Here is a 17,817-nt window from a genome sequence, read left to right on the forward strand (position 1 = left end):
TTAATGTCTATGTCATCACATAATTTAATTTAATTTAATATCATTTTTTACAAGCTACATGGAGCAACTAGGTCTCAAGCACTAGGCCCCTATAACCCAGAAGGCCAGTACAATTTAAAAGTAGAAAATCTCTTGCTGTATTACTATTCACAAATGTTAGTCAGCTGCTTTCTCTCTTCTCTTTCTCAAAGTTGAATTAAGCACTTCCTTCTCCGATGTAATTTGCATGCTGATTTGTTTTTCCATCCCACAGACAATTTTCTGGCCATTTGAATACATTACTAAAATTTCAATTTTAATTTCAACTTCAAAGTTCAAGTACAAGGACCAAAAAGTGATAGCCATGCAGAATAGATTCTTCAATACATCTTTAACATACAAGGACCAAAAAGGAAAGTTTTGCAGGATACATTCTTCGAAAAAATAGTAGTAAGTACAATGACCAAATGGGATAGTCACGAACAATATCTTGAAGTTGGAAACATTGCATAGCAAGGGCAGGAAGCAATATAATTCTGCAGTATATGGTCAGTCTAGTAACCCAGGAACAATGTATGAAGTCACTAAGAAAATATCTGATACCTGAAAATTCTAGCTGCTAATATAACAACTCTGAGAAAGGATCCAATATCCTTCTGCATAATATTATCATTCTAGAAATATTCAGGTACAACCTAGAAAGTCCTTTTAGAAATTGCCCGAATTCTGGAATTCATCTACTCCTCATCTTTAGAGTTATGTATCAAGACTGATTATGCCTTTGATAAGCTCCAAGTCGGATTATTATCCTCTGTCAAGGCATGCTACAAACCGGATAAACTCGAAGAAATTGAGTTTACCATCTATCAAAAAATGGCATGTTCCAAATTTGACAGAACTCGACGGCATGTAGTTTACATCCTCCCAAAAAACGGCATGTTATAAACTTCCCGAATATCCATAAATGACGTGTTACAAACTGCAAAAGCTCAAACCTATGGAGTTTATCCTCTTTCAAGGAATGAAAAGCATAAAACAATGGTAAATGACAAATTGGCAAATGCTCCACAGTCGCTACATTTTTCAGTGCACATGCACCTTACAAAAGATATGTATTGCACAAATTAACATATTAGGTGCAAAATTCAAATCAATCTCTAAAGACAAACAGAAAATTTGAATGTAGTAGTGTGAGCCTGTGGCAGGAAAATTTAAGAGTAAACAGATAAATGTAGTACTAGTCATAAATGATCTGCTGGCAAGAAATTTGGGGTCAGAGTATCTGAACTTGCTGACAGAACAATTCAACAATGCAGTTGGATCAATATCCCGAGAACTGGATGATCGTGATATGGACAAACCAGAGACAGGATGAGTTGGATACCAGCTTGGCTGATTTAGTTACATAAGTTAAAAGGAATTATGATTCACATTGATGGATGATAGCTGCCAAAGAACTATGACAAAGGAGCTTATCTGTACATAAGCAGGGTTTAGTTCTTAAACACATGCAAATAGTAATTGATATACAAACCACAGAGCCTCTAAATATAAAAGAATTCAAAATTGAATTTGCAATTTGTGGGTACTTCAATGTTACTGTTATATCGATTAATCACTTAATGGATGGATATTTTGTCCATATCCATGTTCTGAGAACATTTGGGCAACAATGAATAGACTTCTTGCCTTGCTTTGATGACTTTGAAAATTTATAGCGTTACAAACATCTGTATCGTCAATAACCAAACTGACTTATCTCCAAACATTTGAAATTTAACACCTCATACATTCATAGGCAGAGTCTTTTTGACAACAAATTGACGAAGTAAGATTTCTGCACCAAGCCACAAAAAGAGTTCATGTCGTTCTGCATCAAATTTGTTGGCAATAAACTGTGGAAGTTATCAGAATTTATTTGCTGAAAATTTTGTCACAAAAAACAAAAGATAGACACAAATAATTAATTGGTAGATGGGGAAGTTCTGGCTTTATCTATCATCAATGTTAGGATGGTGGAAACTGATGGAACTTCTTCTGATGGAACTTCTTTTGATGGATCTCCATCTTCTCTCATGTGATTTCTACCGAAAGACTTTGTTTAATCATACTTCTTTTTAAGAGCTCTTGCCTTGTGCTTTCTCTTAAATATGTCCTGTCGAAATCTCTTGGTGTCTTTTTGGATGTCTATTCCGGGTTTCTTCTCAATCTTTTGTCTCTCAGTTTCCAATATTCTTGTTCTTTTCATGGCTGCCATAGCTGCAGCCTTATCTTCTCTCTCCTGTCTCTTGGCTTCTTCCTGCCCCAAATCAAGCATTCAATTTGAATCAATAGGAAAATTATCTCCGACTGAAACATACAGTACAAATCACTTGTTATAAACATAATGTAGCTGAACAAATGCCTTCTCTTATTTTATTAGTGAAATTTATCTTTAGGCCTTTCATAAGCTGCCATTATCAAGAGGATAGAAACAAAGACATCGATCTATATAAAACCATGGCTTTATTAATATAGAATTGAACTAGCTTCAAGTTTTCTACTATTTTTCATAATTTTGTAGTTAAATGAAATGACATAATAGAATGGTGTCCTCACTGAGTAAGAACCACAATTTCAATGTGCATGATATTATAACGTTAGTGCAAGGATACAGAGATGCTCCTAAAGCAAATATAAAAGCCATAGAAGTTACCTGTAGATCATGTATGAGACTATCAAGCGACTTGATTTTCCTGTGTGGCCAGCGAGGGATGCCAAATTCTCTACATTTCCTTTTCAAGACTGTAAGCCCTACCTTCAAACTCCTTGAAGCTTCAGTGATTGGCACATCAAAATATTTTGCAAGATCCTTAAGTGCAATGTTGGCAACACGCTGGGTGGGTGCTCGGTGGATTTGCCTATTCTCATCTTTCTCCTCACTTGATGCCCTTCTCTTCTTTCCTTTTACACCAGCACTACTGGGAAGCTCCACATTAGTTTTCTTACAGCATAACATTGATGAATCCTCAGAAGCATCATTCTTTGAACTCTGTGGTGCATGGCTGCATTCAATTGACTGGAAGACTGCCATGTCTGCTATACTTAGACTTGACTTCTGATCAGCAGTGTGGTTTTCCTTTTCAAGGCATCTTGAATTATTGCAAGTGATTGAGCTTACTTCATTTGGGTGACAAGATGAACACCCTGCCACACAAATAAGATAAACGCAAGCATTATACTTGTCTGTGATTCTGAGCCACTACAAATAAGTCAATGACCAGACATTAAGTCAATGACCAGACATTTGCAGTACTAATGTCAAGTGTCCCTGTCCTTCATAAACTACAACGGTTTGGATACTTTAATTTGATGACTGCTAGGTGTATCTTCATAAAATTAAAGAGTAAAATGTTAGCAACAGGAAAAGAATAGCAGCATACCTTTCAGGTATGAGGTGATTGGTTGCCTGGGGTTAGGGATAGAATTAGGGTTATCTTCTTTGCAGATGTTTCTGATGCCATAAGACTCATCGATCTGATCGATGCGCAGAGTACATTCAACAACAATGGGGGGCCTACTGACTGCATCATCAATACAGTCCTGCACAGTTGTTAAGCCAGGAATAGCAGGCCAAAAACTCTCAATGCTAAGGAAACTGGACTGCGTGTCAGGTAATGCACAGTTTAATATTTTCTCGCCCATTTTTTTCTGAGGGTGAGAAGAATCTACCGCTTGTCCGTATCTTGCAACGCGATCGAGGTCAATTGCTAGTTCTGGTATGGCATTCAGCGCAGGGTTTCTGCATGGATACGAATGCAGCTCCATTCAAATTTATAGCGAAAACCTAGATATATATACAGACATATATTAATCATTAATTGATTAAGTCTAGGCTATTTATAATTTTCTAACAAAGCCATGCAATGCCCACCTGGCTAGGTTTAGAATATTGGGAATTATGAAGTTGCCAGGGCTGAGATTGCAGTTATAATGGAGAATACAAATCCAAAGTCCGCGCTCTTCTCCTTCCTTCAGATTCGCCATGAACTCCTGTGCCTTCTCCTTTCCACAAGCATGAACAAGTGGAATATTGTCACGGCATATCTGCTTATAGGAGCTGGGGCCGAACATAAACTCTCTTTGAACAGCGGAAACGGTGCCATCTCCCAGTTGATACAGATGAATACTCTTGATAAGCTCTGAATTGAAATTATAAAGACCCAAATATCAAGTGACTGAATTTTCAATAAAATTAAAGTAAGAAGTAACCAAATGAATTCATTGGGTACCTTCGTTCAGCAAATTCTGAAACACTGCCAAAGCACAGAGATGGAGATGAGAGAGAGAGTTCTCGGAGGGCGAGTAAGACTCCATGGCCATGAAATGCAGGAAAAACTACGGAAATGATGAGGCTGATGATGATGAAGAAATTTGGTCCACCAGAAAGAAAAAGAAATAGGCTGGGGAGAGGGAAAGGCACTGAGGGATGCCACATCATCGCCTGCCATAAACACTGCGGTGCAGAGGAAGAATATTGAGAAGCAGCTGCAGCAGCAGGAAAATCACACCATCTGACCACGCCTCTGCAAAACCACGCGCATCTCCATCCCCATTCCAATTTTAATAATAATGGAAAGCGCCTATTCCTTTTTTTCAATTCTTGCTGCTACTCAAATGTCTGTCTGTGCCTCTCTGTGTGGTGTTCTAAACATAGCATTTCAAACCTGGAATTAACCTGAAATTCCAGGTGTTATGAGAATGAATATTTATTATTTATTTCTGGAACCCTTTCCCACAGCCGAAGGCCATGTAGTGACGTGTCTAGCTATTTCTGAGTGCCCCGTCGTTTTCTCGTGGATGCATCATCGCTAATGATTATTTGTTATTTAACCGCATCATCCTATGTTGTTTTCAGTGAGTGAGTTTGACTTGTTTCCATATTTTGACGAAAGTATCCAACGTCCTTTGACTTTTCTTGTGCTGCTATTACCACGGCAGAGAATCATCAATGTTATCGTTTAGTTGTTTGAACGGCGGAAAAAAAAATCAAAATAATAAAATAATCCTTAAAAAAAATTAGGTACACATTAAACATGGGTCGGAATAACCATTCATTTAAAAATACTAGAATGAATTTTATATATTTTATATGTCAATCATGAATAACATGAGCAGAAAAAGCGCACAGAGCCATATAAAATGGTCCGAATATGGCAGACCAAAGAGCAAAAGAGAGATTTATACCCTATCCAAAACGAGTCATCTAATCTATTCTAATTTAAAGGGAATAAATTGAATAATTGTTCATTCGTAATATGAATAATAATGGAAAAAGGCTCCTATTGAAAGAATAATAGATTGGGTAAACTTGGGAAGTCCAATTCGATTATGATCCGAATAAAGAAAGAGTTAAACGATCGAGCATTGCATAAAGAGAATAAAATGCCTACCCAGCAATTGTGTGCTTTATCCATATAAATAAAAAATATCGGAGCCCCAAGAGTTAGCTCAATCGGTCAAATCAAGTGCCTCGCCAATGGGAGGTCACAGGGTCGAATCCCGAAAGTTCTTGGGGTTAGGTCAGTAAATAGGCCGAGGGGTGTTGATGCCCTTCTGGTGGCGTCCACTCAGTGTTTAAAACCCTGAACGTAGCGGCTACCCACTGACCCAGGTATCCGTGAACCAGTAAGTGAAAAAAAATAAAAGAATATCGGGAAAATATAGTCATCATGACACAAGATCATTGCCAAAGAATTAGTTCTTATACAATTGATAAGATGATCACTACAGATCTATATATGATCATAATATGGAATGGATCAGTTAATCTGTCTTAAATTATTGATTAGGCAATCCGAATACGTCAGATTAACCGGGATGATTGAGGATTTCCTAAAATAAGAGGAAGTTGTAAAAAATGTCCTTTCGTCTTTCCGGGGGGGGATTGAATCATTACCTTATTTATTATCTATTTATTTACGAAAGATTGAACTGTTCGTACCCGAACAAAAAAAATTCGTTTCGTAAGGAAGTTGCTATTGACTCATTTTATTAATTAGAACCAAGAGATCTCATAGGAAAGATGGCCGAGCGGTTCAAGGCATAGCATTGGAACTGCTATGTAGGCTTCTGCTTACCGAGGGTTTGAATCCCTCTCTTTTCGTATCTTCGCCCTACTATCTATTTTCTTCTCATCCATTGTTTTTCCAATCTATTGAATCCCAATAGGACTATTTCCCAATTCCAAGATCAATCTACCTCTATTTTTAATAGAGAAAATAGAACGAACATTGGTTCGTGGTATGGGAAAAGTAAAGACTATTTTAAGAAGTAATAAAAAAAAGTATCGCAGATAACAAGTAACGTACATAAGGATTATAAAATATCTCCTTCGGGGAAGGGAGAAAGAAGGGAGAAGAACATAATTTCCAGATGCCCAGCAACCAACCCACCCCTCTCTTTCATTTCATTCTCGATTCAAGCTTGACAGGAATAATACTCTACGACCAACAATTCATTAATCTTCAAATTGATCCATTTACTATCTATTATTTGATTGATGAATCCTTTATATTGTAAGGAATGAAAAGTCAAATGATTTGGCAATTTATCCCTCTGGAACAGATCTATATTCTTCTTAATGATAGCTCTCAATCTTTGTTGATCTCTTATAGTAATCACATCTTGAGGTTTGCAAGGGTAACTTGGTATATCTACCATATGGTCATTGACCCGGATATGTCCATGATTCACTAATTGTCTAGCTCCGGGAATGGTGGGAGCCATACCCAATCGAAAAAGAATATTATCTAAATGCATTTCAAGTAATTGCAATAGGACTTGACCCGTTGAGCCTTTGGCTCTTCTAGCAATACGAACATATTTCAGCAATTTTCGCTCCGTTAGTCCGTAATGAAAACACAATTTCTGTTTTTCTTCTAGCCGGATACGATATTGAGATATTTTCCTGGAAGAAGACCGGTTCATAGAATCCTTTCTGTTTTTGGGTCTTTTACTAGTGAGACCTAGTAAAGTTTTCAGACGACGTATTATTTTTAAACGAGGTCCCCGATAACGGGACATAGAAACTCCTTATTGAATTAACAAATAGTGCTAGAAAGAAGAAAGAATAGTATAACCTGTATGAGTACTACTGGAATTCTTTTGTATGGAAAACGAAGATCTTTCTCCAATTTGTTATTGATCCTAATAGCTCCAATCATTTCATTCATCCCGTTCCTAGTTGGGAATAAATGATCATGGCATGACAGACCCGACGAACGATCGTAAGAGTATTCTCCATTCCATCTTGATCCTAACAAAACTTTGTGGATTATGGAAATGAAAGGAACAGAAAAGAGCCAGATATCGGGATCGAACCGATGACCATCGCATTACAAGTGCGATGCTCTAACCTCTGAGCTAAGCAGGCTCGATAGAATATCACTCCCCATTTCATTGGGGTGAGATCCATAGATTCCTTTAGAATCCTAACGATTATAGCGTGAATCAGATTCAATGACGCAATCCAGATTACGATTACAACGGAACATTGTTTGAATGTAGATTCTTTCAAGGGAAAGAAAGGAGAAGTAAGGGTCAATTGATATCAATCGTTTTACTCACTCTTCCAAATTGACTAGGGGAGGATAATAACATTGCATTTCAAATGGATAAATAATATAATGATTCCCAATCATATTCGATTGGGGTAGAGATAGAGATGGGGAGAGAAGGGGAGAGAAGGGGAGTAGGGCAGGATATTTCTCCCACCCAATATTGAGCAAATATCCAATGAATAATGTTGATGGATATTACATAATAGGATTAGATCAAGGTATGATCTTGTTCTTCGAGAAGGGGACATGGCGGAATTAGTAGACGCTACGGACTTGATCGAATTGAGCCTTGGTATGGAAGCCTACCAAGTGATAGCTTCCAAATCCAGGGAACCCTGGGATATTTTGAATGGGTAATCCTGAGCCAAATCCAGTTCATGAAGACAATGTTTCTTCTCCTAAGATAGGAAGGGGATAGGTGCAGAGACTCAATGGAAGCTATTCTAACGAATGAATCTCATTTGGTCCAATATTGTAGTTATAGAACGATCTATTTACACCTCAAAAATGGAGAGAGATGTTATATAACATCAGACAAAACTGGCGATTAGAACTTGAATCGTTCCAAGCATTTTATTCATAAGATAGATGCCAGATTTGAGTTGAAGCACTGATTTGACATTAAGTAATCCAATTATGAACTTATCTACTCTAGATGGAGAATTGAATTCTTTTTTGGAATAAATGGTTGGACGAGGATAAAGATAGAGTCCAATTCTACATGTCAATGTCAACAACAATGCAAATTGCAGTAGGAGGAAAATCCGTTGGCTTTATAGACCGTGAGGGTTCAAGTCCCTCTATCCCCACCCACGTTTGTTCCCAAACGGACTGATCTATCTTCTCCAATTCCATTGGTTCGAATCCATTCTAATTTCTCGATTCTTTTACCTCGCTATTTTTATTTATTTTTCATGAAGAGAAGAAATTAGAACATGAATCTTTTCATCCATCTTATGACTAGTTGAGTTGATCTGTTAATACGCTGATCATATGATCAATTGATTTTGTGATATATGATCTACATAGATTAGATCATTTTTAAATTATTCAATTGCAGTCCATTTTTATCATATTAGTGACTTCTAGATCGAAAATAATAAAGATCATTCTAAAAACTAGTAAAAATACCTTTTTACTTATTTTTAGTTGACACAAGTTAAAACCATGTACCAGGATGATCCACAGGGAAGAGCCGGGATAGCCCAGTTGGTAGAGCATAGGACTATAAATCCTTGTGCCACCAGTTCGAATCTGGTTCCTGGCAAGATGTCAATATCCATGTCTCCATATCCATCTATCTAAATCTATTCTATCTAGATGTATATCTACATACGGAGACACCCCGATCAAAATAGATAGATGGATCAATCTGTTCTCTCCCTCTTCTTTGCTCATATTGTCCCTCTCTGCCTGTTCCAATTGAATCACGATACTCTGTACATATAAAAAAGTAGGATGGAGAACTCAAAAGTCAAGATTTGACGGTGGGACTGATAATTCGGTACTAGTCGGAATCTATTCATCCTATTCCATCCGAATCCAAATGGGATAGATTATCCCAATGATAGATCTATAATTCTAGAGTTGAAGTAGATCCAAATGTTGCACAGGGTATCTCGAAAGTAGATTCGAATTGAGGTTCATAAGATTGATGTAATAACTTTTGACCATAGTTTCTAGTATGAATATTGGATCTAATATGATGATCCCTATGATTTATAGTGAAATATTCTATTCTTTCCTTGTTGGAGTTCGGGCCTCATATATCCATCGAACTATCTTTTCTTTTCTTTCACGAAGTTTCGCTATAGCATCTATAATAGCCTCTGGTTCAAGTGGGAAATCTGGGGAATAGACATCCACAGGAATTAACTTATTTACTTTGCGAATAGTACTATAATAATCTGTACCAAACATTTCTCTGTGATAGTACATGCTCCAAGGCAACTACATATTTTGGTTCCGGCATTTGTTCGTATAATAGATCTCACTACAGAAGGAGCCTTTTTCATGGTCACAATCCCCGATGTTATAATGAGGTAAGCTCGTCGAGGTCCAGATCTTGGTACTCGACCATAACGATCGGAGTCGAATCGCGAATTTGATGAAACCACAATTAATATTGTAAAGGAGCGTTCATAAACTGGAGAGTCTGGCCCAATTCGTTCGACAGATCGTTTGGGGTAGTTGAAATATCTGGATTCAAAATTGTTTGATCGAGTAAAGGTAACTTCATAGGATTCATCATTGGCTTTATGTCATTTTGTACTTCCCCCCCCCTCTCGGAAATTAAGGACCATTCCAATGTTCCTCTTTGCCACGCATGGACTGAATCAATGATGAAAATAAGCACGAGAATTGAAGCTCCTATAAATGCAGATATACCCTGTATACTAGAACTCATAGCCCATAGAGAAAGGGAGACTGTTCCAACATCAAGAACAACAAGAACTGGAGCAAATATATAATGATCTTAGATCGGATCCAAGTATCTTCCCATTGGTTCGATACTTGATTCGTAACTAGTAGTCTGGTTCTTGACCAATGGGAGCCAAAGCGCTAGAAATAAAGGATGCAAGATAGGTAGGAATGAGACTATATATTAATGAAAATATCCAGCCAGAAAGTATTATATTAGGGAAATAGGAACATGAGTATACTCCTTTGAAATAGATCAAATTCTTATATTTTTACGTCAACTTCTTCCACCCACCATGAATGGAAGACCAAAGGACCGAACAATAAATATAATCAATTCTAATTGATTCACATATTTTGTTTCGTCCATGGCTTATTATCAAATTAATTCAATGAAATGTTATTTGAATGTCTATTGAGAATATTTGACATGAATCAAGTATGAGAGAAAGAAAGAATGTAAATGGGTCCCAATCCCGAACTACCCAATTTTAGATCTGAGTCTATACTCATATTATAGAATGAATATGTTGATGATCTTTATCCAACATCCACGACTGAATGGTTAAAGCGCCCAACTCATAATTGGCGAACTCGCGGGTTCAATTCCTGCTGGATGCAGGGGAACTGCACATATCCATTATTGATGGAATGGGAAGAAGTATGAAGAATAACACCAAACAATTGAAGCATACCAAGCCTTTCAATAAAATGAATGAAAGGCTTGGTATGCTTCAATTAAGCAATACACGATAACAATCCATCAGAGTATTATCCACCTATTGAAATAGATTCAACAACGGCTAGATCCAGAGGAAAATTTTGAGCATTACGTTTGTGCACAACTCCCATACCTAAACTATGATATATCTGTATAATTAAATTGGTATATGATCCAATATAATAGTAGCTACAGGCTTTACGAAAAAAAAAGGAGGGAAAATTTTTATGGATGAAGTGAAATATCTAGTACTTGCAAAGAAAAGTATTTGTCTATTGGAAAGGAACCAATATACTTTTAATGTCGATTCACAATCGAACAAAACAAAGATTAAAAATTGGATTGAAAATTTCTTTGATGTTAAAGTAATAGTTATGAACAACTATCGCCTCCCTGAAAAAGGAGGAAAGAGAGTGTCAATGATAAGACATCCAATACGTTGTAAACGTGTGATTATTACACTTAGAACCGGTGATTCTATTCCACTCTTTTCAGAACAATAAGATTTCAAATTTGAAACTAAATGGGCATTTGTTCATATAGAATTTTAACTCCGAATACACGCAATAGATCTGTATCGTTTTCGATGGAAGAGTGCAGTTGGACCCGCAGAAGAAATTGACCTCTGGACAACATCATTGTGGGAAAGGTCATAATGGAAGAGGAATTATTACCACAAGATACAGGGGAGGGGGTCACAAGCGTCTAAATTGATTTTCGACAGAATAAGGAACACATATCAGGAGAAATTGTAACCATAGAATACGACCCTAATAGAAGTGCATACATTTGCAAGGTGCATTACAAGAATGGCGATAAGATGTATATTCTGCATCCCAGAGGGGTCATGATTGGAGATACTATTCTTTTTGGTCCAAAAGCTCCTATATCAATAGGAAGTGCCCTACCTCTGAGTGCGGTTTGAATTATTAATTTACGTGATCAGAAGCAACCGAATGGGTTTACAGCGAAACCTATAAATCTATCACTGATCCAACTAGGACACTTTTACGGGACGAACCCCAAAGGGAAACTGAGGATAAATGACAGCAGGTGATTGGCTTCAAAAATTGTTCATATCGGATCATTGGTTCTGAAGATATAATAATATGGAGAGGACCTGATTGTTTGTCCGAAGCATGAACAAAATGGGATAGAGGCACCCTCTAAAAAGACAAGTTACTCACATTTGATCTGATGGTCAGAGGCGGATTCAGAGCTGGACAGTGGTAGTAATTCCCAAAATAAAAATATGGGGAGAGGAAAAAAGTAAAAAGAGAGAGAAGAGAAAAAGATGTTTAATATGCCTCCTACGTTATCCATAACATACGAAAGTATTAGCATAATTGATAAAGTCATTCGTTCTGAATGCTACATAAAGAATATAAGCCAAATGATGGAATAGAGAGACCTAGGATGTAGAGAATCGGGACATAGAGAATACAATAGATGCTCCCTTCTCATCTCCATTATATTTATTCAATATATGTGAATATAATATACATCTAGAAAGTTGTATGCCCTGAGAGAGGCTTGTACAGTTTGGGAAGGGATTTTTATTCATCGGAATAAGAGTCTACTTCAACCAATATGCCCTTAGGCACGGCTATACACAACATAGAAATAACACTTGGAAAGGGTGGACATTTAGCTAGAGCGGCAGGTGCTGTAGCAGAACTGATTGCGAAAGAAGATCGATCGACCACATTAAGATTACCATCTGGAGAAGTTTGTTTAATATCTGAGAACTGCTCAGCCTTAATTGGACAAGTGGGTAATATCACTGCAAACAATAGAAGTTTCGATAAAGCCGAAGCTAAACGTTGGTTGGGTAAGCATTCTGAGGGGAAAGTTGATAGCAAGGAATAACAGAAGACCAAACAGGGCCATTATTGAGAGGGCTCTGGAATCCTCCTAGCAAAGCATCGTGAAAGTTATTCATCCTGGTATCTAATACACAAGTCAAACATGAAGTATTCAAACCAGGTCGGACTAGAGGATTGATGCCGAATTGAATCATCCCTATATGATCATATTTATAACCATTCTCCAACCCCCATTCTATGTCATCTCTCTTGATCAAAGGAATCTGGTAAACTGATTGACCAGTAGAAATAGGAATATTTACAGAAGTAAATCTGAAAAGTTGAGCAGCGCGAAATTGAAAAACAGGAATCTTATAAAGCTTATCAACTTCTATCTCTGGCAGTGTCCAATTAGGCTGAGGTTCAAATTCTTGTACCAATACTTTTTCATCATAAAGGATATCATCATTATGAGATCTATTCAAGAATTTATTGAGGAAAGACCATCTATTCTTATGAGCTATCTTTCTATCTTCAGGTTTCTGAAGAGTAAATTCATTCATATAACAAGCCATTGAAATTAAGTATAAGTAAGCACCTGAACAGAGGAGAGACAAAGTCTTTGTGCACCAGGAAAGCAAAACACGGCAGTCCTTCGCCTTCACAGCTCTCTACCAGCGCCTTACCGCCAACTTAGACTCGTGGACAGTAGCTCAGACAAATACAACTCATAGGGAAAACCAGACAATATCAAATAGCTTGGACAAAGAACCAGATGGCTCTGATACCATTTCTAAGTATTAAGTCAATGACTCCGTGATGCAAGCAGATCAAGAATAAATCTCGCAGATGCAGAGCAGGGAGCTATAGAACTCAATACCAAAACTAGAAAATAAGAATGAAACTCAGATAACAACACATAACACTTGGCCAGAGCGATTCTTCATTAATTTTCGGATGATATTTACAATGCAAGGCTTAGCAATATATAGCCTTTGAACCGGTAAGTCGGTCATAACTTTTACCGGAAACGGGAAACCAAAAGAATCTGCTTTCGACTAGATTATCATGCAAGATATCATAGTCTGAATGTAGGAGTACAATAATGAAGTGTACATGAATCAAGAACTGACTAAAGAAATGTACTAAAAGCAAAGATTCAGGCAAGTGGGGACAACCACTTGTTATCTCGTCCCTTAGAGGCTAAGCCATATGGGGACCGAATCTTGGCATACAGAAAACAAATCTTATCAGAATGGCTGGAATCTGGGACATCGACTCTTTTACAAAAGTATTTACATAGTGGAGATTTTATTTATTTATTTATTTTTAACTAGACCAATTCCCACGGAAACCAAAAGCAATTATTCCATATCAATTGAGGTGATGTGCAAAGATTTCATTAGAGTGATCTTCTGCAATCAGTCACTGTTTGCTCTTTCTTCATGATCATGTTGATGATGAGGATCCCTTTCTTGATAATAATCTGCTAAGCCATTTAACTCAGGAGCGAAAACTTCATTAGGAATATATAGCCATGGGGGATCATGTTCTCTGAAACAACAATAAAATGGGAATGAATACAGATTTTGGGGTCTGTATTGTTCATCGACAGAAATCCTACCTTGGAAACTTACAAAGAGACTAAAAGATTGGTCCCCTTCATTTGCAACTATCAATGAATCCTGATGAACTAATGTGAATTCTATGACATGATCATTCTGTGCAACTATATGCAACTCCCACATTAGAGTACTAAGAGTACACTTAGTATCATGTTCTAACATCCAATTGACTCTCGGCATATACTTGACCAAAAAGATTTTGAACCAAGGACTCCACCAATTGACAACACTATCTATATTTATAGCAAAGAAAATGACTTTGACAGACCCATGTATCCTGGCTTTTTGATGAATGGTAAAGTAATCATGCCATGTCCAGTCAGTGTTCTGGACGAATGCAAGATATGAAGGCTCTACTTCTCTAGACAAAGTATAATAAACTCTCCAAGGTCTCTCTCTATATGGTAGCTCTCTAGCATATGACCACATGCTATCCTCAGACTCAAAACATTTTTATTGAACTAGTTCCCTAAGACTTAATGGCAAAGATTCAAACTTTTTTACAAAACAATCCCGACGGAAATGGTAATGACATTGACTACAAACTATTACTTGACTGACTCTTCTAGACTAGACTGAACTTGATGCTTCATCTTGTCACAATGGCCTGAACATTTTGATTTCTTTGATTTCTTGTGAACCTTCTCTTGTGATCATATCAGCAAGATAATTTTCAGCACCGAATTTATAGACTATATCAAAATCAAAACCATCAAGCCATAATGCCCATCTCAATAGTCTGGTACTTCCTTGTTCAAGTAGTCTTTTGTTTGCCAAAATTCTCTTCATATGTTTCAAATCCGTTCTGACTAAGAATTTGACACATTTTAGGAACAAATGAAACTGTTTTATTCCTCTTTTAACAGCTAGTATCTCTTTGTGTGAAGAAGGATACTTTCTTTCAGTATCATCAAATGTACCTGAGGAATAGGCACATACCAGTTCTTTTCTTCCATGCTTCTGCAACAATACTGTAACCCAAGTATGATCTGAAGCATCTGTCTCAAGAATAAATGGAAGATTACTATCTGGCAGCTTAAGCTTTGGCAAATCTGTGATTTTGCTTTTAATGCTTCTAATTGCATTGGTCATCTCTTCTGTCCATCCTGCTACTTGCTTCTTTAATCTTTTATGAAGGATTTTTGTATCATCTGCTTGTTTCTCATAAAACTGTCTTATATAATTCAAGCAACCAAGAAATCTCTGCAATGTTTTAATATCTGGAATAACATCAGGAAATTTCAACAAATGGGTTAGAACATGAGGTTGCAGATTTACATGTCCTTGTTCTATATGCAGTCCCAAATAATCTATCCTGACTTTACCAATCTGAAATTTTTCTTCTGAATCTGAAAGAACGAGACCATGCTTATAAACCAGCTCATAAAACTTTTCTAAATACATCTTGTGACTATTTACATCTCTGCTAAAAACAAGCAAATCATCTATGTAGACTATTATGTACTCCTCCCCACCAAAAATGTCTTCCATCCTTTTCTGAAATTCTGATGGAGCATTTTTCAAGCCAAAAGGCATTACAATCCATTGATATTGGCCATGAGGGACTGTAAAAGCAGTCTCGTATCTGTCATTAGGAAGAATTCCTATCTGCTAGAAACCACTTTTTAAGTCAAATTTGCTGAAAACATTGGCATTAGCAATTTTGGCAAGTAATAGCTCTTTGTTGGGCAAAGGATAGCGGATTGGCAACAAGGCATCATTCAGAGATTTATAGTTGATAACGAGCCGCTTCTTACCTCTTTTCTGCTCATTGTGTTTATTCACATAAAAAGCAGGACAAGCCCAAGGGCTTTTACAAGGCTCTATCAGTTTCTGTTCTAATAATTTTGACATCTCTTGTTGACATAAATCTTGCTCTGAGGGGCTCATATGATTAGCACTGGCTTTTTGTGGCTTTGGAACATAATTTTCTTTATAAGGCAGGGCCACAAAATACTTTTCGCGAGTCCAGAATGCATCAGGCCTAGAGGCAGTGCAATCTTTCCGAGGCTTGTTTGATATTTTCTCCAAAGTTTTAGGACCATGAAGTTCTGCATTCTTGACAATCCTGTTAATCTTGGTTAGATGTTGGAGACTATGGTAGACTAAATCTTGGTCTGTCGGCTGCACTCTTATTTGATAATCACTAGACGAGAGCAAGCTGACTGGTCCTTCAGAAGTGGTGAAGGTGACTGTGCCTCTACCAAAAGTGACAGGCAATAGATCATTCAAAAAATTTTGTCCTAGAAGAAAGTCAGAACCTGTATCAAAACTGTACAATGTAACTTTCACCTGGACATCATTCAGATAAATTGGAAAACCTGGAGCTATGTGATTGATTTCCATCACATCTTTTGTAATAGCTCTAAACTGAAATTTAGTTGGCTGCCAATAATAGGAAGGAATTGCGCCATACTTGCATCAACTACTCATGGCTCCATAATCAATTTGGGCATCTAGAGTGTAATATTTTATTTTTGGCAATTTGATTTTTATAGGGATTACCACTCTATCCCCTATTCCCATTACTTTGACTACTTCTATACTGGTATCTTTCTGAGGGAATTCTTCTGAAACATTCTTAAGCAACAAACTGGATAATTTGGAATTACAATCATCATAATCTGAGATAAGCATCTGGAGTTTGGATGATAACTGAATCATCTCTGATCTAGTATGATGAATTGAGGATTCTAATTGTTCTATCTTGTTCTTTAAAGAACTGATTTTATCCATACCTGAATCTGATGATGAACTTTCTTTTATCTGGAGTGGCTTGAACAGGGAATCAAATTCTTTTTCTATGAACTCTTCATCTGTGAATTTTTCTTTATTCCTCTTCCCAGAAGGTAGCTGTTTTTCTAGACTTTCAAGTTTTTCTGCCAATCTCCTTCTTGCAGTGAACTGGACTGGATCAAGCTGAGCCAATTCAGCTTTGACTGTTGCAATCTTCATCTGTAAATTGTCAGAAGAACTGTAAAACATTTTTACGTCAGGAATAAAGGTTTCTTCTGAATCAGAGGAACTGTCATCCAGATCTATTCTTCTTATATCAGGAATATCTTCTTCAGTATCAGATGAAGAGGAACTAGAAACCTCAAAATATTCACCTTCAGAATGAGATATAAGATCCCATTCTTTCGGATCATGAATTATAGAGAAAATATCCATAATTTTCATTTGTTTCTTATCTTTCTTCTCTCTACAGTTATTTGCATAGTGACCTTCTTTCCCACAAATAAAGCAAGTAACTTTCTTTGAAGGTTTTGATCTCTTCCTAAATACTACTCTTCTTTTGCTGAAAGTTTTTCTGGAAGGATAATATTTCTCTTTCTTAGAAAAATAGCTCTCAGGCTTAAATGAACAAGTAGCTTTAGATTTCTTCAATGCTTTGCTCTTGGATTTTGACTGGCAACCAAAATTTTATGTTTCAGGAAAAATATTGCATAACTTGGTGCTAAAATGCATCTGCTTCTTGAAATTCTTTTTAGCCTTTTCCGCAGCACATTCCTTTTGAAGTATAGAGACTATTATCTGATGGACGGTTGCAAAAGACCAATTTTCAATATTGACCTTATTAGTCTCTATGTATTGGTTTATTAGATCTAGGATTTTTCCTGGCATAGAGGCTATATAATATCTCAGATATGCAACATTATGAGAGT

At 36.9% G+C, this 17,817-nt stretch overlaps 1 protein-coding gene and 2 non-coding genes across 4 annotated transcripts; 1 reads left to right on the forward strand and 2 right to left on the reverse strand.

Annotated features, from left to right (window-relative positions):
• Positions 1 to 1,870: 1,870 nt before the first annotated feature.
• On the reverse strand, positions 1,871 to 4,754 carry LOC149222243 (protein RKD5-like). Of its 2 annotated transcripts, none has more exons than XM_089385326.1 (5): positions 4,251 to 4,752; positions 3,893 to 4,160; positions 3,402 to 3,760; positions 2,675 to 3,165; positions 1,871 to 2,278 (listed from the first exon to the last, which is right to left on the reverse strand). In XM_089385326.1, the coding sequence occupies exons 1-5, from the start codon at positions 4,339 to 4,341 to the stop codon at positions 2,081 to 2,083; spliced, it is 1,407 nt and encodes a 468-aa protein (XP_089241452.1). In that variant the 5' UTR covers positions 4,342 to 4,752; the 3' UTR covers positions 1,871 to 2,080. The 2 variants fall into 2 exon arrangements, with proteins under 2 accessions (XP_089241452.1, XP_089241453.1); XM_089385327.1 differs by having other exon boundaries at positions 2,006 to 2,328; positions 4,251 to 4,754.
• A 2,566-nt stretch (positions 4,755 to 7,320) lies between these two features.
• TRNAT-UGU (transfer RNA threonine (anticodon UGU)) lies at positions 7,321 to 7,393 on the reverse strand. The gene has a single exon. It is a non-coding gene; the product is annotated as a tRNA-Thr (tRNA).
• Positions 7,394 to 8,774: 1,381 nt separating this feature from the next.
• On the forward strand, positions 8,775 to 8,847 carry TRNAY-AUA (transfer RNA tyrosine (anticodon AUA)). The gene has a single exon. It is a non-coding gene; the product is annotated as a tRNA-Tyr (tRNA).
• The last annotated feature ends 8,970 nt before the right edge of the window (positions 8,848 to 17,817 follow it).

The sequence above is a fragment of the Pinus tabuliformis genome, chromosome Q (genome assembly GCF_031772625.1).
Source record: "Pinus tabuliformis cultivar Carrire ecotype Pingquan chromosome Q, CPIR1, whole genome shotgun sequence".
In the NCBI taxonomy this organism is placed as follows: domain Eukaryota; kingdom Viridiplantae; phylum Streptophyta; class Pinopsida; order Pinales; family Pinaceae; genus Pinus; species Pinus tabuliformis.